Here is a 26977-nt window from a genome sequence, read left to right on the forward strand (position 1 = left end):
GCACGGCCTACTGAACTACAGATCCCGGCGTGCCACGCGCGGCGGCGGCGGCTGAGCGGCGGAGCGGGGAAGATGGCGGCGGCGGGCGCGGGGGCCGGGCCCGGGCCCGGCGCGGGACCCTCGGCCGGCGCCGGTGCGTCCAACCCGCGCAAGTTCAGCGAGAAGATCGCACTGCAGAAGCAGCGGCAGGCGGAGGAGACCGCGGCCTTCGAGGAGGTCATGATGGAGATCTGCTCCACACGGGTGAGGACGGGCCGCGCGCCGGATGCGCCGCGGGGCGGGGGGGGCCGGGGCGGAGGGGCCGTGAAGGGCTGGGGGGGACCGGGGCTGAGGGGGTGGGGACTGAGGGAATCGTGAAGGGCTAAGGGGGGTCTTGAGGAGCTGGCGGGGGTCGTGATTTGGGGGGATCGTGAGGGGATGCGGGGGCGAGGGTGTGGGGCGGCTGGAGGGGTCGTGAGGGGATGGGGGGGCCTGTGAAGAATTTGGGGAGGGGGCTAAGAGGGGGCTAAGGAGGCTGCGAGGGTGTTGGGGGGAGTTTGAGGGGTCGAGGGGTGCTCTGAAGGATTTGGGCTGGGAGTAAAAGGATCCGGGAGGGCTGAGAAGGGTTTGGGGGTGTTGGAGGGGGCTGTGAGGATTTTGGGGAGGGGGTCCAGGGGGGCTCCGGGTGGATCCCGGCGTGTCCAGCGGAATCGGGGTGGGAAAAGGATCCCTGATCGCTGGGATCCCACCCCGTGTCCCCTCCGCGGAGCTCCGGGCTCTGTCCCTGTCCTCGGAGACCCTCGGGGGATGCTCAGGTTGGGCTTGTTGGGAGCTGGGAAAAGCAGGGATGGAATATCTGGGATAAATCCCACCCGGCAGCTCCGGGAAAGGCGAGTGCGGGGAACTCGGAGGGAATCGGGAAAACCAGGAATGCTCCAGATGTGGAGCTGGTCAGGAATTGCCTCCCAAAACCTGTGGGAATTTCCAACCATCCCGGGCGTTTGGTGGGATTTGGTCCTTCCCAGCCCAAAGTGCAGGATGGAGGAGCGAGGGTGTGGAGTGTGGAGTCGAGGGAGGCTCGTCCAGGGGATGGGGGCAGCGCCGACCCTGGGGAAATGCAGGGAATACTCAGCAGAGCTTCCAAAACCGGGAATTTTTGGCTTGGAGAGCCCCGTGGCTCCCGGCTCTGTGGGGACCCGGGCTCTGGGATGTCACTGCCGCCGTCACAGGGACATCCTTGGGGAGTTTGGGGATGGGCTGGACTTTTCTGTCCCTTCCTGGGGAGTTTAGGAACGGGGTGGAGCATCCCCGGGTGCTTCCATCTGCAGGGATTTTGGGGCCGTGTTTGCAGAGCAAACAGCTGGTTAATGTGCAGCGGGGCTGTGCTGATCCCTGCCTGGAATCATTCCTCTGGGAATTCCTTCCCCAATCCCTGCCTGGAATCATTCCTCTGGGAATCCACTCCCTGATCCCTGCCTGGAATCATTCCTCCGGGAATCCACTCTGGGATGGCTCCTCTGGGAATTCCCTCCCTGATCCTTGCCTGGGATCATTCCTTTGGGAATTCACCCTCTGATCCCTGCCTGGAATCATTTATCTGGGAATCCATGCCCTGATCCCTGCCTGGAATCATTCCTTTAGGAATCCACTCCCTGATCCCTCTCTGGAATCATTCCTCCAGGAATCCACTCCCTGATCCCTCTCTGGGATGGCTCCTCTGGGAATTCCTCCCCTCATCCCTGCCCGATCAGTTCCCGTGTGGGATCCACAGCCCCCCCAGCTTTGCTCCATGGTTTCCTGGAGTTTTTCCCGGCTCTTTCAGAGCTGCTCCCAGGTTCCAGGCTCCCACAGGGATCCTGGCTCACAGCTCCATGCTCCATCCCAAGACCTTAAGCCCCAGCGCAGCTCCGGGCGCTAATCCCGCCAGCTGCTGCCTAAATCTCCTGGGTTTTTTGGGTTGTTTTCCTTGTTTTTCCCTCTGGATCTGGATTTCCACGGTTTTACGCTCAGGAATTTGGTGTTTCCCGTTTCTCAGCTGTTTTTTGGGCTTCAGCTTCTCTCTCCCTGGGATTTCTCCAGGCATTGAGGAGCAACAACTCTTGGATTTATTTAGGGACCCCCAGCTCCAGAGGGACAGGGGATTCCTGTGGGTGCAGCCCAGGGAATTCCTCCCTCCCCGGGCATTGGGAGCAGGGAGGGGTGATCAGGGGACCCCTGCTCTGTCAGGATGGGGGGGGTTGGCCCACGCCCTGCTGCTGGGGGGTGGTGGGGGCCCTTCCCTTTGCTGGGAATCCCAGATTTCGGGTGTTTTCTGGGATCCCCTTATCTCCCGCCCTGCTTTGCTGTGACTCCTTCCACCGGCCTTGGGTCCCGCTCTGTGCTGGAATCTCCGGGGTGGCCTTGGGTGGATGAGGTGGAAAATCCCTCTGGATCTGACTCCAGAGCCTGTCTGGGACAGGGACAGCCAGGCTCAGCCTCTGCTCTGGGACTGTGGGATCCTCTTGGGATCCCGGCTCTCATCCATCCCACTCTGGATGCGGGAAGGGCCCGGATCCACTGTGTCCCCCCCGAAGGGCAGCCTGGGTGTCCCAGGGGGTGCTGGACACCCCAGGATGCCCCTGACGTGTCCCCCACGCCGTGTCCCCCCAGCTGCAGGCGCAGAAGCTGCGGCTGGCCCACAGCCGGGGGCCCTTCTACAGCGGCTCCCTGCCCAACGTCAACCAGATCGGCAGCGGCGTGCCCGACTTCCAGGTGACTCCAGGGGGCGTCTGGGGACACAGGGACCTTCCCCAATCCCTTCACCCGCTCCCACGAGGGGGGAGCCGGTCCTGAGCCCTTCCTGGGTGGGCTCAGCCGTTCCCCCTCCCCTCAGGGCCCGTCCCCGCTGGATTCCACGCGGAGCACGCGGCACCACGGGCTGGTGGAGCGCGTGCAGCGGGACCCGCGCCGGATGATGTCCCCCCTGCGCCGCTACGTCCGCCAGATATCCTTTGTCCCGTGTCCCCAGCAGTGTCCCAGCCCTCCCGCCCTTCCCAGGGGATTCGGGAGCCCCCCTGCTCTCTGTGTGTCCCTTAACGTGGCCCCCACATCGACAGCTCTCCCTATGGACCCACGTACCTGTCACCACCACCTGAGCCCAGCTGGAGGAGGTAATTCCCTGCCTGCCCTGGATCCCCGGTGCCCATTCCCAGCCTGTTCCCATCCCATTCCCATCCTGGAGGAGATAATTCCCTGCCTGCCCTGGATCCCTGGTGCCCATTCCCATCCCATTCCCATCCCTTTCCCATCCTGTTCCCATCCCATTCCCATCCTGGAGGAGGTAATTCCCTGCCTGCCTTGGATCCCTGGTGCCCATTCCCATCCCATTCCCATCCCGTTCCCATCCCATTCCCATCCCATTCCCATCCCTTTCCCATTCCATTCCCATCCCTTTCCCATCCTGTTCCCATCCCTTTCCCATCCTGGAGGTTTGGGAGTGGCAGAGGCTCTGGCACAGGCAGCCAGAGCTGCCTGGGATTCCTGGGGATTCCTGGGATCTGGGATGGGGGCAGAGGGAAGCTGCTGCCTCTCAGATTCCAGGATTGTCCCACAAAATGGGGGTTTGAGGAGGAATTTCATCCAGTAAGAGGAATCCCCAGGGACAGGTGACAAGTCCAAGCCGCAGCTCTGTCCCTGGAGTGTCTCTGTCCCAGTATGGCGTGTGACAGTCGTGTCCTTGTCCCCAGTATGGCGTGTGACAGCCGTGTCCCTGTCCCTGTTCCATCTCCCTGCCGTTCCCAGCCCTCCCAGGCAGGGAATGGGGTCCTGGATCACTGAGGGGTCCCTGCCTCCCCCGTGGCTCCTTGTTCCCCCCCCATTGCCTCCCCTGATCCCCTTTTCCCTCAGGACCATGCCCTGGAGCAATTTCCCCATGGAGAAAGGACATTTATTCCGGCTGCCCTCAGCTCTCAACAGGTAATGGAGGCATTGATTCCGTTTTCTCCCCGTTCCCAAGCCAGGCTCCAGCCCTTTCTGCAGAGGAGGTGCCCCAGGACCCCCCTGGGGAGGAGGTGGCCCCTGACTCCCCCTCAGGGCCCCCCTCTGGAGGGGTCCCTTTGCTCCCCGGTGCCACAGCTGAACAATGTCCCTCTTTGTCCCTCGTCCCAGCTGCCTTTTCCCAGCCCTTCCCTGCCCTCCTGTGCCTTGCAACAACTCAGTGGGAACAGCCTGGGTGCCCCCAGCCCCTAAAGGGTCCCCAGAGGGTCCCTGGGGGTCCCCCCGTGCCGGGGGGTGGTGGAGGAGCCGGGAGCGGAGCCAGTCTGGGGGCACAGGGGGAGGGGGCAGCAGGAGGGGTGTGGGGCTGGGCTGGGGGCTGTCAGTGGGGAGGGGGCTGTTGGTCAGTGGGGAGGGGGCCAGGCTGAGCCCAGATCCAGGCAGCTCTCCCCATTGCCAGGACGAACTCGGATTCGGCGCTGCACACGAGCGTGATGAACCCCACGCCCCAGGACTCCTACCTGGGCCCCTCCCAGGCCGGGCCCCCCCCTGGCCGCCGAGCTGGTGAGCGCCCCCCACTCCCCCTGAGGGGTCTGGGGGCTCCCAGGGCAGCCCCCCCTCCCCTCTGTGCTCCCCTCACCCTCCTGCTCCCCCACAGGTTTCCTGGACGGGGACTCAGACAGCAAAGGTGAGCCTGGCACCCAGCTGGGTCCCCAGTGTGCCGAGTGCTGTGTTCTTCTCTTCCTCTGTGCTGGGGGGCTCTGAGTGAACCCCCCTGTGCCCCCTCCTCCTCCCACTGACCCCCCCATGCCCTTCCCAGTGTTTCTTTTCCAAGTGCCTCCCATCGAAGAGAACTTCGATGACAACAAGCACTCGCTGAAGCCCTGGGACACCAAGAAGGTGGGTGGGGACGTCCCCCCTGTGTCCCCCAGCCCTGTGGCCTGGCCTGGCCTCATTCCCATCCTTTGATCCCACAGCTCTCGTCCTCCTCGGCCCGGCCACGCTCCTGCGAGGTCCCGGGAATCCAGTGAGTGCTGGGGGAGGCTGGGATGGGGAGGGGGATCTCAGAGAGGGGCTGGAGGTGGGAAAGGGACACTGGGGGGCCCTGGGGGAGCCCCTCTCCTGCTCTGATCCTGTGTCTCTCCCCCCTGTCCCAGCATATTCCCGTCCCCGGATCAACCTGCCAACGTGCCCCTCATGCCCTCGGCCCTCAACACGGGGGGGTCCCTGCCTGACCTGACCACGCTGCACTTCCCATCCCCCCTGCCCACCCCCCTGGACCCTGAGGAGGCCCCGTACCCGCCCCTGAGCGGGGGCAGCAGCACCTCCAACCTGGCCACCACCATGACCCACCTGGGCATCAGCGGCAGCGCCGGCGTCGGGCTGGGCTACGACCCCCCAGGTGAGCTGGGACCCCCTCCCTGCACCGGGGGCACACGGGGGGCCAGAGGGGGCCCCCAGGCTGGGAACTGCTCTGGGGCACACAGGGGCCTCAGCCAGTGTCCTGCAAACAGAGATGGGGACCCCTGGCCAGCGTGGGGGGACACAGACCCCCCCCCACCCCCAGGAGGTGTCCTGGGGTCGCTGTGGCAGCTCCAGGGATCCCAGTCTGGGAGTGGGGTGGGGATGGGCTCTGATGGATTTGGTCCTGGGGGTGTGTGGGGGGAGCCCAGCTCCCACCTTGTTGCTCTATGGGGTCCAATGGCTTTGGGGGTCCCTGGAGGGAGCCCAGCTCCCACCCTGTTGCCCTATAGGGTCCATTGGTGTTGTGGGTCCCTGGAGGGAGCCCAGCTCCCACCCTGTTGCCCTATAGGGTCCATTGGTGTTGTGGGTCCCTGGAGGGAGCCCAGCTCCCACCCTGTTGCCCTATAGGGTCCATTGGTGTTGTGGGTCCCTGGGGGAAGCCCAGCTCTCATTCCCTGGGCTCTGACGGTGCCAGGGGTCTCACAGGGCTCTGGGAGGAGCCATCTCCCACTCTGGTGCCCCCTCCCGCCGCTGTCCCCCTGCCCGGGGTGTGTGTCCGTCCCTTTGTGTGTCCGTCTCCATCGTTTTGTTCCCCCTCCATCCCCCGCCGTGCCCCCGGGGAGCCCCGCCCGGGCCGTCCCGGGGCTCGGGGCCGTGCTGGGGTAACGGTGCTCTCTGTTTTTGTCCCCACAGGACTCCCCTCACCTCTGCAGAGCTCCCTGAGTAACCCGTCCCTGCAGTCCTCCCTGAGCAATCCCAACCTCCAGGCCTCCCTGCGCAGCCCCTCCCTCCAGGCCTCCCTCAGCAACCCCTCGCTCCAGTCCTCCCACAGCAGCTCCTCCATCCCCTCCTCTCTCTCCAACCAGTCCCTGCCTTCCTCCCTGTCCTCCTCGCTCTCCAACCCCTCGCTGCCCACGTCCCCCCGCCCGCAGCCCCTCCAGTCCTCGCCCAGCAACCCCAGCCTGCCCTCGGGGCTGGGCGGCTCCTTCGCGGCCACCTCGCCCCGCCGGCGCGTCCCGCTCAGCCCCCTGTCCCTGCCCGTGGCCGGCGACTGCAGACGGCAGCACCCCAAACAGTTCTCACCAACAATGTCACCCACATTGTCCTCCATCACCCAGGTACGCATCGCCCCCGCTCCAGCGCCGCCGCCTCCTCTTCCTCGGCCTCCTCCTCCTCTTCCTTTCCCCCCTTCCTTCTTCTCCTCTTCCTCGGCCTCCTCCTCCTCCTCCTCCTTTCCCCTTCCTTCTTCTCCTCCTCTTCCTCGGCCTCCTCCTCCTCCTTTCCCCTTCCTCCTCTTCCTCCTTTCCCCTTCCTTCTCCTCCTCCTTTCCCCTTCCTTCTCCTTCTCCTTTCCCCTTCCTTCTCCTCCTCCTCCTTTCCCCTTCCTCCTCTTCCTCCTCCTTTCCCCTTCCTTCTGCTTCTCCTTTCTCCCCTTCCTCCTCGTCCTCCTTTCCCCCTCCTTTCCCCTTGTCCTCTTCCCCATCCTCCTTCTTCTCATCCTTCTTGAGTTCTTTCTCCTCTTTTTCTTCCTCCTCTTTCTCTTCTTTTTCTTCTTTCTCTTTCTCCTCTGCCCCGTCCTTGTCCTTGTCTTGGACCTCATCTTTGTCCTCTTCCTCCTCTTCCTCGTCCTCCTTCTCTTCCTTTCCCCTTCCTTCTCCTCCTCCTCGTCATCTCCTTCCTCCTCATCCTCCTCTCCATCCTCCTTCTTCTCATCATTCTCGTGTTCCTTCTCTTTCTCTTCTTCTTCCTCCTCTTTCTCTTCTTCTTTTTCTCCTCTTCCCCATCCTCCTCCTTCTCATCCTTCTTGTGTTCCTTCTCTTTCTTTTCTTTCTCCTCTTCCCCATCCTCGTCCTTGTCTTGGGCCTTGTCTTTGTCCTCTTCCTCCTCTTCCTCGTCCCCCTTTTTCCTCCTTTCTCCTTCCTTCTCCTCCTCCTCGTCTCCTTCCTCCTCATCCTCTTCCCCGTCCTTTCTCTTCTTTTTCTTCTTTCTCCTCTTCCCCACCCTTGTCCTTATCTTGGCCCTCCTCTTCCTCCTCTTCCTCTCCCTCCTCTTTGTCCTGCTTGTCCTCAACCTCCTCATCCTCCTCTTCCTCTCCTCTCCCCTCCTCCTGCCTTTCACTTCTTGTCTCGTTTCCATCCTCATCTCACCCACACCCCAGGGCCCCCCTCACTCCCACAGCCCCTCCCCATGCTCAGGTTCAGTGGGGGGGACCCCCGTGTCCCTTCCAGGTCCCCCATGTCCCTTCCAGGGCCCCCCATGTCCCTTCCAGGCCCCCTCCCCTCACAGGGGTCCGGCTGCAGCTGTGGCTGTTTCGGGGGTCTCAGGGACGGCTCCTGCCGGCGCCGGGGGGGCTGGGGGAGCCCCCCACCCTCGGGGGGCGGTGCTGACGCCCCCCTCCCCCTGTTGTCTCCACAGGGCGTCCCCCTGGACACCAGCAAGCTGCCGGCGGAGCAGCGGCTGCCCCCGTACCCCTACGGGCAGCCAGGGGTGCTGCTGGGCTCCCAGCCCCCCCCGAGGGCCCCCGCGCCCCCCCCGCGCCCCTACAACCCCCCCTACACCCCCGGGACCCCCCTGGGGCAGCCCCTGGCACAGCCCCACGGAGACTTCGGCCTGGGCAGCGTGAGTGGGGCACGGCGAGGGGGACAGGGGGACAGGGAGGGGGACAGGGGGACAGGGACACTGGGCGGATATGGGGACAGGGACACTCTGGGGACAGGGACACTCTAGGGGGACATGGGGACGGGGAGGGGGACATGGGGACAGGGACACTGGGGACAGGGACACTGGGGGGCCATGGGGACAGGGACACTCTGGGGCAATATGGGGATGGGGAGGGGGACATGGGGACAGGGATATGGGGACAGGGAGGGGGACATGGGGACAGGGAGGGGGACATGGGGACAGGGACACTGGAGGGACATGGGGACAGGGACACTGGGGGGATATGGGGATGGGGACACTGAGGTGATAGGGGGACATGGGGACAGGGACACTGGGGACAGGGACACTGGGGGGACATGGGGACAGGGACACTCTAGGGGGACATGGGGACGGCGAGGGGGACGTGGGGACAGGGGCACTGGGGGGATAGGGGGACATGGGGACAGGGACACTCTGGGGACAGGGACACTGGGGGGATATGGGGACAGGGAGGGGGACATGGGGACAGGGACACTGGGGGGACATGGGGACGGGGAGGGGGACGTGGGGATGGGGACACTCTGAGGGGATATGGGGGTGGGGAGGGGGACATGGGGGTGGGGACCTGTCAGGAGGGTCCTTTTGGGGTGGATATGGGGTTAGGGGGGCAAGGGGGACATGGGGGTGGGGACCCTCTGGGTGGGTCACCGGGGGAGAGATGGGGTCAGGACACCCTCTGGGGGGGGGTCTCACCTCCTGTGTCCCCCCCCCCTGCAGCTGGAGCAGTTCGGGATCGGGGAGAGCCCCCCCGGGAACAGCGGAGGCTTCCCCGAGGATTTGGGGGGGGCCCTGAGTTACCCCCCGAGCGAGGGGGGCTACGACCCCCCCGGCCTGAGCCGCCCAAACCTGAGCAACTGCAGCCGCCACGGCCCCATCCCCAACATCATCTTCACAGGTGGGGGGGCTGGGGGGGTCCTGGGGGTCTGTGGGGTGTCACAGGTGGGCGGTCCTGGAGGGGGCTGAGGGCTCTGTGGGGTGTCCTGGGGGTCTCTGGGGTGTCCTAGGAGGGGAGCCTGGAGCGGCTGGGGATCTCTGGGGTGTCACAGGAAGTTGGGTGGGCAGGGGGCTCTGTAGGGTGTCCCGGGGGTCTCTGGGGTGTCCCAGGGGCTCTGTAGGGTGTCCCAGGGGTCTCTGGGGTGTCCAGGGGCTCCATAGGGTGTCCCAGGGGTCTCTGGGGTGTCATAGGGGCTCTGTGGGGTGTCCCATGGGCTCTGTAGGGTGTCACAGGGGTCTCCGGGGTGTCCCGGGGCTCTCTGGGGTGTCACAGGAGCTCCATGGGGTGTCCCAGGGGTCTCTGGGGTGTCCCATGGGCTCTGTAGGGTGTCCCAGGGGTCTCCGGGGTGTCCCGGGGCTCTCTGGGGTGTCACAGGAGCTCCATGGGGTCTCCCGGGGGTCTCTGGGGTGTCCCAGGACTCTTTAGGCTGTCACAGGGCTCTCTGGGGTGTCCCAGGGCTCTCTGGGCTGTCACAGGGGGTTTGTCCCTGCTGACCCCTGTGTCCCCCCCACCCTTCCCCGCAGGCGATTCCCCCCCCGGGCTGTCCAAGGAGATCGCCACGGCTCTGGCGGGGGTCCCGGGCTTCGAGGTGGAGGGGGGGTCTCTGGGGGGGCTGGGGGGGCTGGAGGAGGAGCTGCGCATCGAGCCGCTGACGCTGGACGGGCTGAGCATGCTCAGCGACCCCTGCGCGCTGCTCACCGACCCCGCCGTCGAGGATTCCTTCCGCTCCGACCGCCTCCAGTGAGCCCGGGGGGGCCCCGGGGCCGCGCCCCCTCCGCCATCCCCGCCCCCGGGGCCCCCCCCCGGCCCCGCCGCCCGCTGCGCTCCCGCTGAAAGGCCGGGACAGCACCGGGAATGCACCGGGACAGCACCGGGAATGCACCGGGAATGCACCGGGAATGGGCGGCCCAAACCCGGCTGGAGGGAGCTGCGACCCCCCCCCAGTCCCAAATAATGGGCGGGGGGCTCCGTCCGGACCCCCCAAACTGTTGCTGTCAAGGGCTGCGACTGCCTCCAGTGAGTCTGGGGGGGTCCGTGCCAAGCCCCCTCCCCAGTTCCCGCTCTGGGAATTGGCCCCACCTGTCACCGTCATCCCAGGAAAATCCTGGAAAAGTGGGGAGGGGGCTCCAGCCACGGCTCTCAAGGGCTCCTTCTGCTCCTTCCGAGGCTGGGGGGGGTCCCCAGCACCCCCCAGTTCCCCTCCCCCCAGCTCCCACCGGGTTCTGTTCTCCAGGAAAACCCCGGGACCACCTCGGGGTGGGGAAAATTGGGGAGGGGGAGACAATCCAGGCACCCCCCCCAAACATCCTGGGGGGTTCCACCCAGCGCCCCCTCCTCTAATTCCCACCACCCCCAGACCCCACCTGGCACCGAACCCCGGGAAATTTTGGGGAGGGGGCTGCAATCCAGCACCCCCGGGGGGGGCTGTACATAACCCTGTAGGTAGAGACCCCCGGGGGGGGCTCGGGGGGGCCGCTTCTGCCTTTATTTTATCATTTTTCCGGCTAATCATCATGTTTAAGGAGAAATCCCGCTCCCCCCTCCCCAATATGTACCCCCAGCCCCCCTCCCCAAATTACCCAGCTGCCGGGGACGTGTAGAAAGCACTTGTAACTTTGCCCCCCGCCCCCCTCCCCAAAATTGGGGGGCCCGTCCGCGGGTGGGGGGCCCTGGGCCCCCCCCGGAGGGAGCCAGAGTGATTTATTATTATTATTGTTATTTTTTAAAATATATTCTATGTTAATTAAATCCCCCCCCTCCCGCTGGCATGTGGTTGATTTTGGGGGGGTTAAAAGGGGGGGTTCAGACCCCCCCCCCCCCCCCCAGTTTCTGTGGGATTTGGGAGACGGGGTTCTGAGGATTTTGGGGAGGGGGCTCTGAGGATTTTCTGAGGATTTTGGGGAAGGGGGTTCTGAGGATTTTGGGGTGGTTCTGAGGATTTTGGGGAGGGATTCTGAGGATTTTGGGGAGGGATTCTGAGGATTTTGGGGATGTGGGGTTCTGAGGATTCTGGGGGGGTTCTGAGGATTCTGGGGAGAGGGCTCTGAGGATTTTGGGGAGGGGGTTCTGAGGATTTTGGGGAGGGGTTCTGAGGATTTTCGGGATGTTTTTGAGGATTTTGGGGAGGGGGTTCTGAGGATTTTGGGGAGGGGTTCTGAGGATTTTCGGGATGTTTCTGAGGATTTTGGGGAGGGGGTTCTGAGGATTTTCTGAGGATTTTTTGGGGGTTCTGAGTTTTTGGGGCGGGGGGCGGTGTCCCCCGGTCGGTCCCGCGAGTCCTCCGCGCCGCCAGGGGGCGCCGTGGCGGGCGGGCGCCGGGCGGGCGCGCGGTCGCGGCCCAGCGGAGCCCAAAGACGCGGCCCCGGCCCGGCCCGGCCCGGCCCGCAGGTACCGGGAGGTGTGGGGGGGGGACACACCCGGGAGGGGCCGGGCCGGGGGTCCCGCGGGGGCTGCAGGGGCTGCAGGGCCGGGTCTGGGCTCGGGGAAGGACCGGGGCCGCATGTGGGGGAGTCACCGGGAGGGGGGACACGGGGATGCGGACCCCGCCGAGGGGGCCACCGGGGCGGCCACGGGGATGGGGAACCCTCCGGAGGCGCCACCGGGAGGGACACGGGGACAGAGGATCCTCCGGGGGGTCACGGGGAGGGACACAGGGATGGGGGACCCCCGCAGGCCCTCGGCAGGAGGTGACCCCCAGGCAGGGCTGTCGCTGTCCCTGTCACTGTCCCCGGGGCTGTCGCCGCCCGTCTGAGGGGGTGTCACCGCTGGCACCCCTCGGTGCAGCGACCGCGACCTCCGTACCGGGGCTGCCCTCCCGGGGTCACGGTGCCACCCCGCTGCCCCTGGGGGTGTCCGCGGTGGGGTCGCGGCTGTGTGGCCCCCCCGGTGTGGCGGGGCCGGGGTGACGTGCGCGGCCCGGGCCTGGTGCCGCTTCCTTCCCCTTTCCTGCTGCCCCCGTTCTCCGGCTCCGCCGCTCCCCGTGGGCAAACCGGGGGTGCCGCGGGCACCGAGGGGGTCTGGGGACACCGGGGGGACTCCGGGGACCGGGGGGACTTTGGGGACGGGGACAGCGGAGGGGCTCCGGGGACCGGGGGGACTTTGGGGGACCGGGTGTGCTGCTGGGGCCCGGCGGCGCTGGGGACAGCGAGGGGGCACAGAAGGGAGCGGGTCCCCAAAGCGAACCGGGGGTGCCTCGGGGTGGGGGTTCCGTCCTCTCTCCGGCCACTCCCGAGGGGATCTGCCCATGCTCGGGGGTGGCTGGAGGCTCTGGGGGGTCCCCGTGTCCCGCGGCGTGACCGGAAAACTCCTCCCTTCCCTTCCCTTCCCGTCGCCGGCGGGGGTGGCGGCATCATCGGCCGTGTCCCCGCAGATGCTGTGACAGCCATGTCGGACGAGAAGCCCCCGCAGCTCGTGGATTATTTCGTGGTGGCCGGGCTGGCGGAGGGGTCGCGGGCGCTGGAGGAGGAGCAGCAGCCGCGGCCGGCGCGGCCCGGGGAGCCCATCACGGACGTGGCCGTGATCATCCGCTCGCAGGGCGAGGAGGTGCCCCAGGGCTTCACCTGCATCGAGACCAGCACGTCCGGCCACCCCGTGGACCTCAACGCGGGGCTGCTCAACAACCCCCAGATGTTCCTGTGCTACAAACGAGGGCGGGACAAACCCCCCCTGATCGAGCTGGGGTGAGTGGGGGGCGCCCGAGTCCTGCTCTGGGTCACAGCAGCCCCGGGGAAGAGTTTGGGAAGCTGGGAAAGAACCCAGAGGGGGAAGAGTTTGGGAAGCTGGGAAAGAACCCAGAGGGGGAAGAGTTTGGGAAGCTGGGAAAGACCCCAGAGGTGCTGCTGGCAGCTCCTGGGGTTCCCCTCACTCCTCTCGTTGTGGTGGTGTTCACGGGGGTCTTAGGATGAGGGAAGAGACGAGAATGTTGATTTTATGTTTCAGAAGGCTTGATTTATTATTTTATGATATATATTATATTAAAAAAGATAATAATATATATTAAAATAAATATGATATATATTATATTAAAAAAGATAATAATATATATTAAAAAAGATAGAAAAAGGGATTTCTTCGGACAGCTAGCTGAGAATAGAAAAAGAATGATAACAGAGGCTTGAACTGACTGAGACAGTCAAAACAGCTGGACTGTGATTGGCCATTAATTAAAACAACCCCACAAGACCAATCCCAGACCCACCTGTTGCATCCCACAGCAGCAGACACCCATTGGTTACATTTTGTTCCTGAGGCCTCTCAGCTTCTCAGCAGAAACAACCCCAAGGAAAGGATTTTTCATAAAACCCCGTTCTGTGACACTCCCACCCCCTCAGGGTGCACTATGAGGGCAAGGACCGGCCCAAGCCGGGGTACCAGATCCTGGACACGACCCCGTACAGCCGCTCTGCCAACCTGGCCTCGGGCTCCCCGGGCCACCAGCGCACGTTCCTGACGTTCCGGCGCGCGGCCGAGCCCCCCGGCCACCACACGCTGGGGGTCACCGACATCTGCCTGGTGATGCCCAGCAAGGGAGAGAGCACCCCCCACACCTTCTGCCGCGTGGACAAGAACCTCAACACCAGCATGGTGCGTTTGGGGGGGGTCCCTCTCATCGCTCTGGTGCTGCCCAGCCCGTGCTGAGCCCCAAATCCCTCCTTGCAGTGGGGCCCCGCGTTGTTCCTGTGCTACAAGATCGCCGTGGCCAAGGACAACACGCTGGTCTACGAGGCAGGTGGGGACCTGGGGCTGGGGGTTTTGGGGCCTCGCAGGGGGAGCCAGAGTTGTTTATTGTCACAATTATTTTATTATTTTATTTTGTGTTGATTAACCTCCTCCAGCCGGTGTGGGGTTGATCTTGGGGAGGCGCAGGAGCCCCTGGGTCTCCTCAGGGGGGTTTGGGGAGCACAAGGTGGGGCCCTTCAGCTGCCCCAGCACCCCTGGGGGGGCCTTGCCAGGCTTTTGGGACTGGAGTCACTTTCTGGGGAGGGGGGACAATGGGGTTCCTTACTGGGAAGTGTGGTGTCCCTTACTGGGGTGACACTGGGGTCCCTTACTGGGGTGACAGTGGAGTCTCTTACTGGGGTGACAATGGGGTCCCTTACTGGGGTGACAGTGGGGTCCCTTACTGGGGTTGGGGGCAGTTTTGTTTCCTGTTGGGGGAAAGTTTTGGGGGGTGATTTTGTGGAGCTATGGGCGCACACCCGGCTGCCCTCTCCTCACTGGGGTGGGTGAGATGACCTGGGGCGCTGATCCGGTGTCTGGTGTCCACGTGTCCGGCTGTCCGTGTGTCCGTGCAGGGCTGCTGAGCCGCTACCCCGAGCAGGACAGTGAGTCCTTCCCTCTGCCCGAGTCGGTGCCCGTGTTCTGCCTGCCCATGGGGGCCACCATCGAGAGCTGGCCCGTGGGCACCAAGTACCCCCTGCCCGTCTTCTCCACCTTCGTCCTCACCGGCGCCTCGGGGGACAAGGCACGGCAGGACAGGGGGCTCGGGGGGGTGGGTGGGATGGGGGTCCCCAGTGCCATGGGAGGGGTTGGGTGCCCACAGCACCCACAGCCTCGTGGGACCGGGATCCCAGTGCCAGGGGTTCTCATCCCTTGTGGGACTGGGATCCTTGTGCCAGGTGTTCCCAGGGCTGTGGGACCAGGATTCCAGTGCCAGGGGTTCCCATCCCTCATGGGCCTGGGATCCCCAGTGCAGGGGTGCCCATCCCTCATGGGACAGGGATCCTGGTGCCAGAGCTTCCTGGCGCTGTGGGCCCAGGATCGCAGTGCCAGGGGTTCCCATCCCTCGTGGGCCCAGGATCCCAGTGCCAGGGGTTCCCATCCCTCATGGGCCCAGGATCCCAGTGCCAGGGGTTCCCATCCCTTGTGGGCCCAGGATTGCAGTGCCAGGGGTGCCCTGACAGCCCGGGGTGCCCCGCAGGTGTACGGCGCCGCCATCCAGTTCCACGAGGCGTTTCCCCGGGAGCGGCTGTCGGAGGCGCAGGCGCTGCGCCTGGGGCTGCTCAGCGTGGTGGACCGGCGGCCGGTGCCCGGGCGCTCGCTGCACACCCGCAAGAGCATCTGCGTGCTGTCCCACTGGCCCTTCTTCGACGTCTTCCGCAAGTTCCTCATGTTCATCTACCGCTACTCCATCTCGGGCCCCCACGTGCTGCCCCTGGAGACGTGAGCGGGGTCCGGGGGGGGCTCCGGGGGGGACGGGGGCCCGCGGCCACCCCCGCGCTGACGGGGCCGCTCCGCCCGCAGGCACATCTCCCACTTCATGCACAACGTGCCCTTCCCGTCCCCGCAGCGCCCGCGGATCCTGGTCCAGGTGAGTCACCTGGGGAGGGGGTGACCGTCCCACCCCACCCCACCCCACCCCATCCCATCCCATCCCATCCCATCCCATCCCATCCCATCCCATCCCATCCCATCCCATCCCATCCCATCCCATCCCATCCCATCCCATCCCATCCCATCCCTTCCCATTCCATCCCATCCCATCCATTGTTCCCATCCCTTCCCATCCCATCCCATCCCATCCCATCCCATCCCACCCCATCCCACCCCATCCCATCCCATCCCATCCCATTGTTCCCATCCCATCCCATTGTTCCCTTCCCATCCCAGCCCATCCCATCCCAGCTCAGTGTGTCCCTGTGTCCCCCACCACCACGTCCGTGTGTCCCTGCAGATGTCCCCCTATGACAGCCTGCTGCTGTGCCGGCCCGTGTCCTCCCCGCTGCCCCTCAGGTAGGACTGGGGGGTGCTGTTGGGAGGGGGGACAGGTGGGGAGGGCGCTGTGGGTGACCAGGTGATGTCCCCACCCTCAGCGGGGCCAGTTTCCTGACGCTGCTGCAGAACCTGGGCCCCGACAACGCGGTGGCGCTGCTGGTGGCCGTCCTCACCGAGCAGAAGCTGCTCATCCACTCCCTGCGCCCCGATGTCCTGACCAGCGTGGGTGAAGCCCTGGTGGCGGTGAGTGACCGCAGGGGACACTGCAGGGACACTGAGGGGACGTGCCACCATGGGGCTGGGGACCTGCTGTGCTGGGGATCCTGGTCCCACAGCGCTGGGGACCTGTGGCACTGGGGATTGCCACCCCTCAGCACTGGGATTGCTGTCCCTCAGTGCTGGGATTGATGTCCCTCAGTGCTGGGGACCTGTGGCACTGGGATTGCCGTCCCTCAGCACTGGGGATTCCTGTCCTATGGTGTTGGGAGCACTGATCCCATAGTGCTGGGGATGTGCCATGGAGATCTCCCTGCCACAGTGCTGGGGATCCCCATTTTGTGCTGCTGGGGACCCTGATCCCACAGGACTGGGCATCCCGCTCCCATGCCATTGGTGATCCCGGTCCCACGGCTCTGGAGACCCCACCCCGCGGCGCCGGGCCCCCCATCCCGCCTGGCGGGGGCCCTGCGGCGCTGACCACCCTCGTCCTGTCCCCAGATGATCTTCCCCCTGCGCTGGCAGTGCCCCTACATCCCGCTGTGCCCGCTGGCGCTGGCTGACGTGCTGTGTGCCCCCGTGCCCTTCATTGTAGGCATCCACTCCAGCTACTTCGACCTCTACGAGCCCCCCCGCGACGTCATCTTCGTCGACCTGGACACCAACACCATTTTCCAGTGAGTGTCCCCAGGGCTGGGGGCGGGTAGGGGGTCCCAGGGGGTCCCGGGGGTCCCGCCCTGCCCTCGTGCCTATGTCCCCAGGAGCGAGGAGCGGAAGCTGCTGTCGCCCCGCGCGCTGCCCCGCCGGCCCTGCAAGGTGCTGCTGGCCTCGCTGCACAGCCTGTCCCAGCAGCTGGATGAGCGTGAGTGGGGGGCCTGGGGCTGGCCTGGGGGGTCTGGGGGATCTGGGGGTCATCACATCCCCCAGCTCTGCTGTTATCATGGAACTGCCCAAACTGAGAGGGACCCCCTGGGGTCAGAAGCCACCCTGAATTCCCCCCCTGCCTGGGAGCATTTCCCAAGCAGGATCAGAGCTGTGGCTTCACTCCCTCATTCCCTGGGCATTGCTTCCCAACTGACCCCATCCCCGGGGCTTTGCAGCCATAGGAGACTTGTCCAGCTGAGTGTCCCTGGTGCTGACTGTGTCCTGTCTGGCCGGGTGTCCCCGGTGCCAACACTGTCCCATCCCTGTCCCCGGTGCCAACACTGTCCCAATCCTGTCCCCAGTACTGACGCTGTCCCATCCCTCTTCCCAGCACTGACCCTGTCCCGTTGTGTCCCTGGTACCGACCCTGTCCCATCCCTGTCCCCAGCACTGACCCTGTCCCGTCCTGTCCCCAGTACCAACACTGTCCCATTCCTGTCCCCAGCACTGACCCTGTCCCATCCCTGTCCCCAGCACTGACCCTGTCCCGTCGTGTCCCCGCAGTGCTGAGCGCGCCGGGCGAGGAGGAGCCCCCGGAGCTGGTTCTGAGCGACGCGGAGGCGGCGGGGGCGCGGCGGGCGCAGCTGGAGCTGGAGGCCCGGGCGGCCTTCCTGCGCTTCATGGCCTGTGCCCTGCGCGGGTACCGCTCCTTCCTGCGGCCCATCGCGCCCGCGCCTGCCCCGGCCGGCCGCGACGCTGGCAGCCTCTTCGCGCTCCAGGGTGAGCAGGGGACATGGTGGGGTGTCCTTGCGAGTTCTGTGCTGCCCTGTCCGGCTGGTTCCTGCTCATCTTCGTCCCGTCCCATTCCATCCCATCCCATCCTATTGATCCCATCCCATTCCCGATCCCATCCTGTGCATCCCATCCCATTCCATCCTGTACATCCCATTGATCCCATCCCATTCCCGTTCCCATCCCATCCCATTGATCCCATCCTGTGCATCCCATTCCATCCTCTACATCCCATCCCATCCCACTGATCCCATGCCACCCCAATGCTCCCTTCGTGTCCCCTTTGTGTCCCCAGGGTTCCTGCGCTCCCGCGAGCGGGCGTACCAGCGTTTCTATGGGCAGCTGCTGCGCACGCAGCTCTTCACGCAGTTCATCGAGGACTGCTCCTTCGCCAGCGACCGCGAGCCCTGCCTCGAGTTCTTCGACACCTGCGTCGACAAGGTCTGTCCCTGTGTCCCTGTGTCCCCTCTGTGTCCCTTGTGTGTCCCTTGTGTGTCCCTTGCTCCCTGCCTTGAGTTCTTCGACACCTGCGTCAAAAAGGTGTGTCCCTGTGTCCCCTCTGTGTCCCCTCTGCATGTCCCTCATGTGTCCTTCACTCCCTGCCTTGAGTTCTTCGACACCTGCGTCGACAAGGTCTGTCCCTGTGTCCCCTCTGTGTCCCCTCTGTGTCCCTTGTGTGTCCCTTGTGTGTCCCTTGCTCCCTGCCTCAAGTTCTTCGACACCTCTGTTGACAAGGTCTGTCCCTGTGTCCCCTCTGTGTCCCCTCTGCATGTCCCTCATGTGTCCTTCACTCCCTGCCTTGAGTTCTTCGACACCTGCGTCGACAAGGTCTGTCCCTGTGTCCCCTCTGTATCCCTTGTGTGTCCCTTGCTCCCTGCCTTGAGTTCTTCGGCACCTGCGTCAACAAGGTGTGTCCCTGTGTCCCTGTGTCCCCCCTCTGTGTCCCTTGTGTGTCCCCTCTGTGTCCCTTGCTCCCTGCCTCGAGTTCTTCGACACCTGCGTCGACAAGGTCTGTCCCTGTGTCCCTGTGTCCCCTCTGTGTCCCTTGTGTGTCCCTTGTGTGTCCCTTGCTCCCTGCCTTGAGTTCTTCGACACCTGCGTCAAAAAGGTGTGTCCCTGTGTCCCCTCTGTGTCCCCTCTGCATGTCCCTCATGTGTCCTTCACTCCCTGCCTTGAGTTCTTCGACACCTGCGTCAACAAGGTCTGTCCCTGTGTCCCCTCTGTATCCCTTGTGTGTCCCTTGCTCCCTGCCTTGAGTTCTTCGGCACCTGCGTCAACAAGGTGTGTCCTTGTGTCCCTGTCCCCCCTCTGTGTCCCTTGTGTGTCCCCTCTGTGTCCCTTGCTCCCTGCCTTGAATTCTTTGACACCTGTGTCAACAAGGTCTGTCCCTGTGTCCCCTCTGCATGTCCCTTGTGTGTCCCTTGCTCCCTGCCTTGAGTTCTTCAACAGCTGTGTCAACAAGGTGTGTCCCTGTGTCCCCTCTGTGTCCCCTCTGCGTGTCCCTTGTGTGTCCCTCACTCCCTGCCTTGAGTTCCTCATCCCTGTGTCCCCTTCGTGTGTCCCTGTGTCCCCTCCGTCCCCCTGCTGACCCTGCCGCCCCTCCAGGTGCAGGTGGACCTGGAGAAGCCCGAGGACACGCCCCTGATGGAGCTGGACGACCCCCGTGGTGGGGAGCACACGGTGTTCATCACCCCCCCGGAGCAGCCGGCGGGGCCCGACGGGGCCGAGCCCCCCGCGCGCTACAGGTGAGACCCCCGGGCCCCTCGCTGGGTCTCCCCCTCCCCAAACCCCCCTCACCTGCGCCCCCCACACCCAGGTATGACGGGTTCCCCACGCTGCGCCCGGAGCTGCTGGAGCCCCCCCGGGACCCTCTGGTGGCTCAGCTGTGCCAGGCCAGGAGCAGCGCCCCGAGCAGCCCCGCGCCACGGCGCACCAAGCAGGTGAGGGACAGCACCTGGGCACGGCTGCTGGGACACCTGGGCAGGTGGGACAGCACCTGGCTAAGTGTCCCAGTGGGCTGTGACACCTGGGCAGGTGGGACAACACCTGGCTAAGTGTCCCTGTGAGCTGTGCCACCTGTGAGATGGCACAACACTCACACAGGTGCCCCCGAGCTGTGCCACCTGGCCAGGTGCCCAGCTGGGCACGGCACTGAGGGCTCAGCTCCCATTCCCTGACTGTCCCCTGGTGTCCCCAGGAGATGAAGGTGGCCCAGCGGGTGGCCCAGAAGTCGTCGGCGGTGCCTGAGCTGTGGGCACGGTGCCTGCTGGGGCACTGCTACGGCCTCTGGTTCCTGTACCTGCCCACGCAGGTGCGCGCTGCCCCTGCCAAGCTGCGGGCGCTGCAGCTGGCCTATGACGTGCTGCGCAAGATGGAGCAGCACAAGGTGGTGCTGCCCGACGAGGTGGGTCAGGTCCTGCCCCAGAACCTGCAGGAAAAAGGGGCAGCTGCTGTGGGGTGGCACTGATGGGGTCAGTGGGGCTGGAGGGTGAGGGAAATGAGAAACTGTGGTTGGTGTCCAGGGCTGGGTCCAGTGTCCAGGGCTGGGTCCAGTTCTCAGGCCAGGAGGGACTTGGAGGGGCTGGAGCAGCTGGAGACGGGAATGGAGAACGTGTGAGGGAGCTGGAAAGGGAGAAAAGGCGGCTCTGAGAGGACTTTGTGGCTCTGCACAGCTCCTGACAGGAGGGGACAGCCAGGGGATGGGTCAGGTCCTACTCCTGTCCCCTCCTGTCTGGGGTGGCACTGCTGGGGTCAGTGGGGCTGGAGGGTGAGGGAAACGGGAAACTGTGGCCAGTGTCCAGTGCTGGGTCCGGTGTCCAGTGCTGGGTCCAGTGTCCAGGGCTGTGTCCAGTTCTCAGGCCAGGAGGGACATGGAGGGGCTGGAGCACATCCAGAGATGGGGAAGGGGCTGGAGCAGCAGGAGAAGGGAATGGAGAACCCCTGAAGGAGCTGGGAAGGGGCTCAGCCTGGAGCAAAGGAGGCTCAGGGGGGCCCTTGTGGCTCTGCACAGCTCCTGACAGGAGGGGACAGCCAGGGGGCTCAGGCTCTGCTCCCAGGGAACAGGGACAGGATGAGAGCTGGGCCAGGGGGGCCTCGGGGTGGATATTTGGGAAAATCCCTCCTGAAGAAACTGCTCAGGCTTTGGAAGGGCTGCCCAGGGCGGTGTCTGAGGAGTCCTGGGCATTGGTGTCCAGCTGGGGATTGGCACAGCTTGTGCTGCTGGGGCTCTGTGGCATTCTGAGGCCGGAGGGGTGCCCGGGGTGCCCCCCAGGCTGACGGGGAGGTGCCCCCCAGGTGTGCTACCGCATCCTGATGCAGCTGTGCGGGCAGTACGGCGAGCCCGTGCTGTCCGTGCGCGTCCTGCTGGAGATGAAGCGCGCCGGCATCGTCCCCAACACCGTCACCTACGGCTACTACAACAAGGTGACACGGAGGGGACGCCCTGGGGGGGGTCCTGGGGGTCCCCTGGCCACCCCTAACCCCCCCTGTGCCCCCTCGGCAGGCGGTGCTGGAGAGCAAATGGCCGGCGGGGACACAGGGGGGGCGCCTGCGCTGGGCCAAGCTGCGGAACGTGGTGCTGGGGGCGGCGCAGTTCCGGCAGCCCCTGAGGCAGAGGCAGCGCCAGAGAGCGGCTGGAGACCCCCCTGGTGAGGGCACGGGGGGGACAGAGGGGGTGGCACCACACTCACACCCCCTGGGCCCCCTCAGGTGACTGAGATCCCCCTGGTGAGGGCACGGGGGGGACAGAGCGGGGGTGGCACCACACTCACCACACCTGGGCCCCCTGTGGGTGATCGAGCCCCTCTGAGCATCTCCAGGGCATGGGGGAGACCCCAGTGATTGTCCCCTGTCCCCTCCTGTCACCTCCCTGTGTTGGGGGGGTGTTATGGGGGTTGTTAACACCCCCTTGTCCCCCCCAGGTGACTGAGCCCCCCCCCAGCCCACCCACTCACACTCACACCCCCTGATCGAGCCCCTCTGAGCATCTCCAGGGCATAGGGGAGACCCCAGTGATTGTCCCCTGTCCCCCTCTTGTCACCCCCCTGGGGCAGGGGGGTGTTATGGGGGTCATGGACACCCCCTTGTGTCCCCCCCAGGTCACTGTCCCCCCCATGGATGGGATCTGCTGTCCCTGACCCCTCTGTTCTGTCCCCCCCCCCAGGTGACCGTGCCCCCCCCCGCCCCGCGCCCCCCCCTGCACCGCCAGACCACCTGGGCGGGCCGGAGCCTCCGGGACCCGGTGCCGGCCCCGCGGCTCGTCAAGAGCGGCAGCCTCAGTTTCCCCGCCCGCACCGAGGCGGGGGCGGCCCGGGAGGGGCCCGGGGAGCCCCCCCTGCTCCCGGTGACCCCCACCCCGCCGCCCCCTCCCCACCGCCCGCGGGCCCCCCCCGGTTCGGCCGACGGGAGCCTCTCGGACATCGCCACCGACGACAGCGGCGGCGACGAGGGGCCCGGGGGGGCGGGTCCCGGTGGTGCCGGGGGTGGGGGTCCCGGGGGGGTGACCCCGCGCCGGGGCTTGGCGGCCAAGCTGCAGCAGCTGCTGTCCCCCGGTAAGCGCCCCCCGCCCCCGCGCCCCTCGGAGCCCCCTCGGGAGCCCGGGGGTCGCCGGGGGTCGGAGCAGCGGGACGGGGACCCCCCCACCTCACGGCGCAGCCCCGCCGGGACCCTGCTGCGGCCCCGGGAGCGCCCCGAGTCCACGGCCTCCGAGGTACCGTGTCTGTCTGTCCAGCTGTCTGTCCGTCCGTCTGTCCGGCCGCCCCCCCTGACCCCCGTGTGTCCCCCGTCTCTCCGCAGAGCTCGGTGTCCCTGGGCAGTGAACTGGACCTGTCCGATGCCTCGGGGGGCAGCAGCGGCGCCCCCAAAGCCTCAGGGGAGCCCTGCACGGACGGGGGGGCGGGGACGGAGCCCCCCGGCCTGGAGGTGGGAAATGGGGGGGGCAGAGATGAGATTTGGGGGGCACAGCCGAGGTTTGGGGGACAGATCTGGGGTCTGGGGGTCAGAGCTGAGGTTTGGGGGGGCAGAGCTCAGGTTTGGGGGGCAGAGCCCAGGTTTGGGGGGCACAGCTGCCTTTGGGGTCAGAGTGAGCCGTGCCTGCAGGTGCTGCTCTCCAGCTGCTCGCGCTGCCCGGGCTGTGCCGCGCTCGTGTTCGATGAGGAGCTCATGGCCGGCTGGACCTCGGACGACTCCAACCTCAACACCTCGTGCCCCTTCTGCTCCCGCTCCTTCGTGCCCTTCCTGAGCATCGAGATCCGTGACCTCCGGCGGCCCCCCAGGTGCCACCCCCGGGGACCCCCCCTAGGGACCCCCACTGCCCTCCCCATGTCCCCAAGGTGTCCCCAACACCCCTCTTTGCTCCCCACCATTCCCCCCATCCATCCATCATCCATCATCCATCCATCATCCATCCATCCATCCATCCATGGATCCATCCATCATCCATCCATCATCCATCCATCCATCCATCATCCATCATCCATCCATCCATCATCCATCCATCCATCCATCATCCATCCATCCATCCATCCATCCATCCATCCATCCATCATCCATCATCCATCCATCATCCATCACCCATCCATCATCCATCCATCACCCATCCATCATCCATCCATCATCCATCATCCATCCATCCATCATCCATCATCCATCCATCCATCCATCCATCCATCCATCCATCCATCCATCCATCACCCATCCATCATCCATCCATCCATCCATCCATCCATCCATCCATCCATCCATCCATCCATCCATCCATCCATTCACCCTTTGGGGGTTCCCCGGTGCCCCCCATTACTCTGACCCCCCTGTCTGTCCCGCAGCCCCCCCCCGGTGCCCCCCTCCCCGCAGGGGCCGGTGCTCAGTGACCGCCGGCGCTGCCTGGAGCTGGATGGGACCCCCGAGACCCCCGGGACCCCCGGGACCCCTGGGCTGTGCAACGGCTGTGCTGAGACCCCGGTACTGGGGGAACTGGGAATGGTGGGGGGGGGGGGGGGTCCCTCATCCCTGAAATTGGGGTTGGGACAGTCCCAGCTGGGATTTGGGGTCACTGGGGGTGCTTTGGTGGTTCTGGGCTGGGCAGGGGGTCCCAAGTGTGTCCCCCCCAAATTCTCAGGTCCTGGTGCTTCTAGGGGGTCCCTCCCCTCTAATTTGGGGATCCCCATTCCCGGGTCTGGACAGGGGGTGCTCCCAGGTCCCGGGGTGTTCCAGGGATGGGCAGAGGTTGTCCCCCCCTCCCAATCCGGGTGTCCCCATTGTGTCCCCCCCTCCCAATGCGGGTGTCCCCATCGTGTGTCCCCCCCTGCAGCCCCCGTGGCGCCGGGAGCGCGTGGCCTTTGCCTACCTGAGCCCCCTGGTGCTGCGCAAGGAGCTCGAGAGCCTGGTGGAGAACGAGGGCGGGGAGCTGCTGGCGCGGCCCGAGCTGGTGGACAAACACCCCATCATCTACTGGAACCTGCTCTGGTTCTTCCAGCGCCTGGCACTGCCCAGCCAGCTGCCCCTGCTGCTGCTGGGCTCCCAGCATGCGCCCCCGGACCCACAGGTGCGTTTGGGGGGCTCTGGGGAGTTCTGGGGGGGCTCTGGTGGGGCTCTCGGGGTGTCTGGGGGGGTCCTTGGTGGTGCTGAACCCACCCAACCTGTCCTGAATCCCCCAACCCTGTCCCGCAGCCCTGCTGGGTTCCCAGCACGGCCCCCACCACCCTCAGCTGGGTTTGGGGGGTTTGGGGGGCTCTGGGGGGGGTCCTTGGTGGTCCTGACCCCCCCCCCCCCCATCGTGCAGCCCCCCGAGCCCTCCCGTGTCCGTGTGAGGCTCCTGTGGGATGTGCTGAGCCCCGACCCCGAGAGCTGCCCCCCCCTCTACGTCATCTGGAGGCTGCACAGTGAGAGCAGGGACTGGGATTGGGGGATATGGGAATGGGGAGATTGAGATATGGGATTGGGGGTGTGGGATATGGGATTGGGGTGTGGGATTTGGGGGGTGGGATTGGAGGATTGGATTTGGGGTGTGGGATTGGGGATATGGGGATGGGGATATGGGATTTGGGGTTGGGGGATTGGATTTGGGGTATGGGGATATGGGAATGGGGATATGGATTGGGGATATGGGATTGGGGGTGTGGGATTGGAGATATGGGATTGGGGATGTTGGAATGGGTATATGGGATTGGGAGATGTGGGGATGGGGTAAACAGGGGGATGGAAGGAGGAGGGGAATGGCCAAGAGCAAAGAGGGGAATCGGGGACACCTTAGGGACACTGGGCTCACCTTTGGGGTCCCCGAGGTGACATCCCAGGCGATTTGGGGACACTGGGGTCACATTTTGGGGTCCCCCAGGTAATATCCCAGGGGATTTGGGGTCACGTTTTGGGGTCCCCCAGGTAACATCTCAGGGAATTTGGGGACACTGGGGTCATGTTTTGGGGTCCCTCAGGTAACATCTCAGGGGATTTGGGGACACTGGGGTCACGTTTTGGGGTCCCTCAGGTAACATCCCCCCCCGGCTGCACCCCTGGGGCCCCCCGGCCCCCCAGTTCTCGCTGCCCTTCCTGGAGGCCCTGCTGAGCCACGTGGGGCTCAATGAGGTGCACAAAGCCATTGGGCTCTTCCTGGAGACCCTGGCGGACCCCAAAGCCCCCCGCACCCTGCACAGGTATGGACACACCCCCAAATTCCAAACCTCCCCCCCCCCCCCCCCCAAATTCCCCCAAAATCCCCCAAATCCCCCCTCCCTGTCCCCTCCTGCAGGAGCATTTATCGGGAGCTGCTGTTCCTGACGCTGGCGGCGCTGGGCCGGGAGCACACGGACATCGGTACGGGGGGCACGGGGGTGACATTGGGGGGACATGGGGGGTGGCACAGAGGGACATGGGGGGCTCAGGGTGTGTTTGGGGTGACACGGTTGGTGTAGGGGGGCTCAGAGGGACATGGGGGGCTAAGGGGGCACCTGAGGGGTGTTGAGGGCTTGAGGGGGACATGGGGGTGGCACAGAGGGACACGGTGGGTCTGGGGTGCTTGGAGGGCTATGGGGTGCTCAGGGTGTGTCCGGGGGGTACACGGGGGTCCGGGGGTGTCCGTGCTGACCCCCGCGTGTCCCCCCCAGCCGCCTTTGACCGCCGGTACCGTTCGGCGCTGGCCAAGCTGGGCGGGGCCCCGGGCCGGGATGAGCTGCGGCGGCGGCGGGCGCAGCCCCCGAGCGCCAGAGCCTCCGAGTGCCGCCGGTGTTTCGGGGCGCCCCCCGAGTGCTGAGAGACCCCCGGGACCGACACCGGCACAGGGAACCCCGGGAACCCCCCAGGAGGAGATGGGAACGAGCCCCCCCGGGCACCCCCAAAGTGTGTGTGTGGGGGGCGAGATGGGGAAGGGACCGCCCCCCCCAGGACCCTCCTCAAATACTCCAGGGACCCCCAGGACCACCCTCAAATCTTTCAAGGTGGGGAAAGGACCCCCAGGAACCCCACAAATACTCCAGGAGGCAGAAGGGACCCCCCCAGGACCGCCCTCAAATGCTCCAGGGTGGGGAGAAAGGACCCCCGGCACCCCAGGCTCACGACGGGTTTTATAAGTCAGTGTTAATATATTTTTATTTATTTATTCAGCCTCCCCCAGAGTGAGAGCGCGGGTGGGACAGGCAGGGGCGGCTCTGGGGGGGTTCCCCCTCCTCATTTCTGTCCCGGGGGGGTTTGGGGGTGGCAGGGCAGCTGGGGGGGCTTTGGGTTTGTGCCCCCCGGGGGGATTTGGGGCCATTGGGGGGTTCGGTGGCCACTGGGGGGGGGTTCGGGGCCGCCCCCTCCCCTCGCACTGTGCAATAGCAGCCCCCGCCCCAGGGGCCTGTAAATAAAAGCTGCTGCGGTATTTTCCTCGCTGTCTCCAGGATAATTTTTATTTACCAGGGGGGTTTTAGGGTGCGGAACCCCCCTGAGGGGAGTGAGGCCGGATCCGCCATCTTGGACCCTGGCGCTGCCCTCAGGCCGCCATCTTGGATCCGGGCACGGGCCATGAGGCCTCGCGGCCGCCGAGCCCCGCGCGCTGCGGCCCCGCCGGGCATTGGTGGGCTCTGCCCGGTGTCCCCAAAGCCGGGATCTCCTCCCCGGAGCCACCGCGGCCTCGCAGAGGCGCCACGTGCGGCAGAACCAGGCCGGTGCTGGGCCCGGGGCGGGTACGGTGGCTGGGAGGGGACAAAACTCCCCGGCGCGCCGGGGGAGAAGTCGCGCGCCGCCACCGCGCGCCGCCGGCGGTACCCGGATGTTCAGGCTCGGGGACCCATTAAAGGCGCCCCGCGGGGAA

The 26977-nt window shown here is 65.6% G+C and overlaps 2 protein-coding genes across 4 annotated transcripts; both read left to right on the forward strand.

Moving 5' to 3' along the window:
- Positions 1–35: 35 nt before the first annotated feature.
- Positions 36–10869, forward strand: CRTC2 (CREB regulated transcription coactivator 2). 3 transcript variants are annotated; one of them, XM_077192046.1, is made up of 14 exons: positions 36–243; positions 2629–2730; positions 2852–2962; positions 3067–3128; positions 3865–3933; positions 4412–4515; positions 4610–4639; positions 4772–4851; positions 4929–4978; positions 5109–5353; positions 6109–6533; positions 7830–8033; positions 8832–9009; positions 9633–10869. In XM_077192046.1, the coding sequence occupies exons 1-14, from the start codon at positions 73–75 to the stop codon at positions 9851–9853; spliced, it is 2052 nt and encodes a 683-aa protein (XP_077048161.1). In that variant the 5' UTR covers positions 36–72; the 3' UTR covers positions 9854–10869. The 3 variants fall into 3 exon arrangements, with proteins under 3 accessions (XP_077048161.1, XP_077048162.1, XP_077048163.1); XM_077192048.1 differs by lacking the exon at positions 36–243 and adding an exon at positions 673–794; XM_077192047.1 differs by lacking the exon at positions 6109–6533.
- Positions 10870–11404: 535 nt separating this feature from the next.
- Positions 11405–26550, forward strand: DENND4B (DENN domain containing 4B). Its single transcript, XM_077192061.1, has 27 exons — positions 11405–11496; positions 12479–12788; positions 13440–13692; positions 13768–13837; positions 14403–14572; positions 15029–15270; positions 15352–15418; positions 15782–15840; positions 15921–16065; positions 16540–16715; positions 16800–16900; positions 17467–17682; positions 17990–18135; positions 19300–19439; positions 19511–19634; positions 19892–20098; positions 20989–21117; positions 21197–21345; positions 21862–22402; positions 22489–22614; positions 22792–22967; positions 23517–23652; positions 24002–24235; positions 24473–24572; positions 25178–25343; positions 25439–25503; positions 25794–26550. The coding sequence occupies exons 2-27, from the start codon at positions 12493–12495 to the stop codon at positions 25937–25939; spliced, it is 4380 nt and encodes a 1459-aa protein (XP_077048176.1). The 5' UTR covers positions 11405–11496; positions 12479–12492; the 3' UTR covers positions 25940–26550.
- Positions 26551–26977: the final 427 nt, after the last annotated feature.

This window comes from Agelaius phoeniceus, chromosome 31 (genome assembly GCF_051311805.1).
Source record: "Agelaius phoeniceus isolate bAgePho1 chromosome 31, bAgePho1.hap1, whole genome shotgun sequence".
NCBI classification, from domain to species: domain Eukaryota; kingdom Metazoa; phylum Chordata; class Aves; order Passeriformes; family Icteridae; genus Agelaius; species Agelaius phoeniceus.

Excerpts from the sequence above, each read along its gene's own strand:
- DENND4B (XM_077192061.1), top strand. The coding sequence starts at position 12,493 with ATGTCGGACGAGAAGCCCCCGCAGCTCGTGGATTATTTCGTGGTGGCC. Across the intron at positions 15,271-15,351 it reads CACGTGCTGCCCCTGGAGAC|GCACATCTCCCACTTCATGC; the intron begins GTGAGCGGGGTC and ends CTCCGCCCGCAG. Across the intron at positions 19,440-19,510 it reads GAGCCCCCCGCGCGCTACAG|GTATGACGGGTTCCCCACGC; the intron begins GTGAGACCCCCG and ends CCCCACACCCAG.
- CRTC2 (XM_077192046.1), top strand. The coding sequence starts at position 73 with ATGGCGGCGGCGGGCGCGGGGGCCGGGCCCGGGCCCGGCGCGGGACCC. Across the intron at positions 244-2,628 it reads TGGAGATCTGCTCCACACGG|CTGCAGGCGCAGAAGCTGCG; the intron begins GTGAGGACGGGC and ends GTGTCCCCCCAG. Across the intron at positions 6,534-7,829 it reads CATTGTCCTCCATCACCCAG|GGCGTCCCCCTGGACACCAG; the intron begins GTACGCATCGCC and ends TTGTCTCCACAG.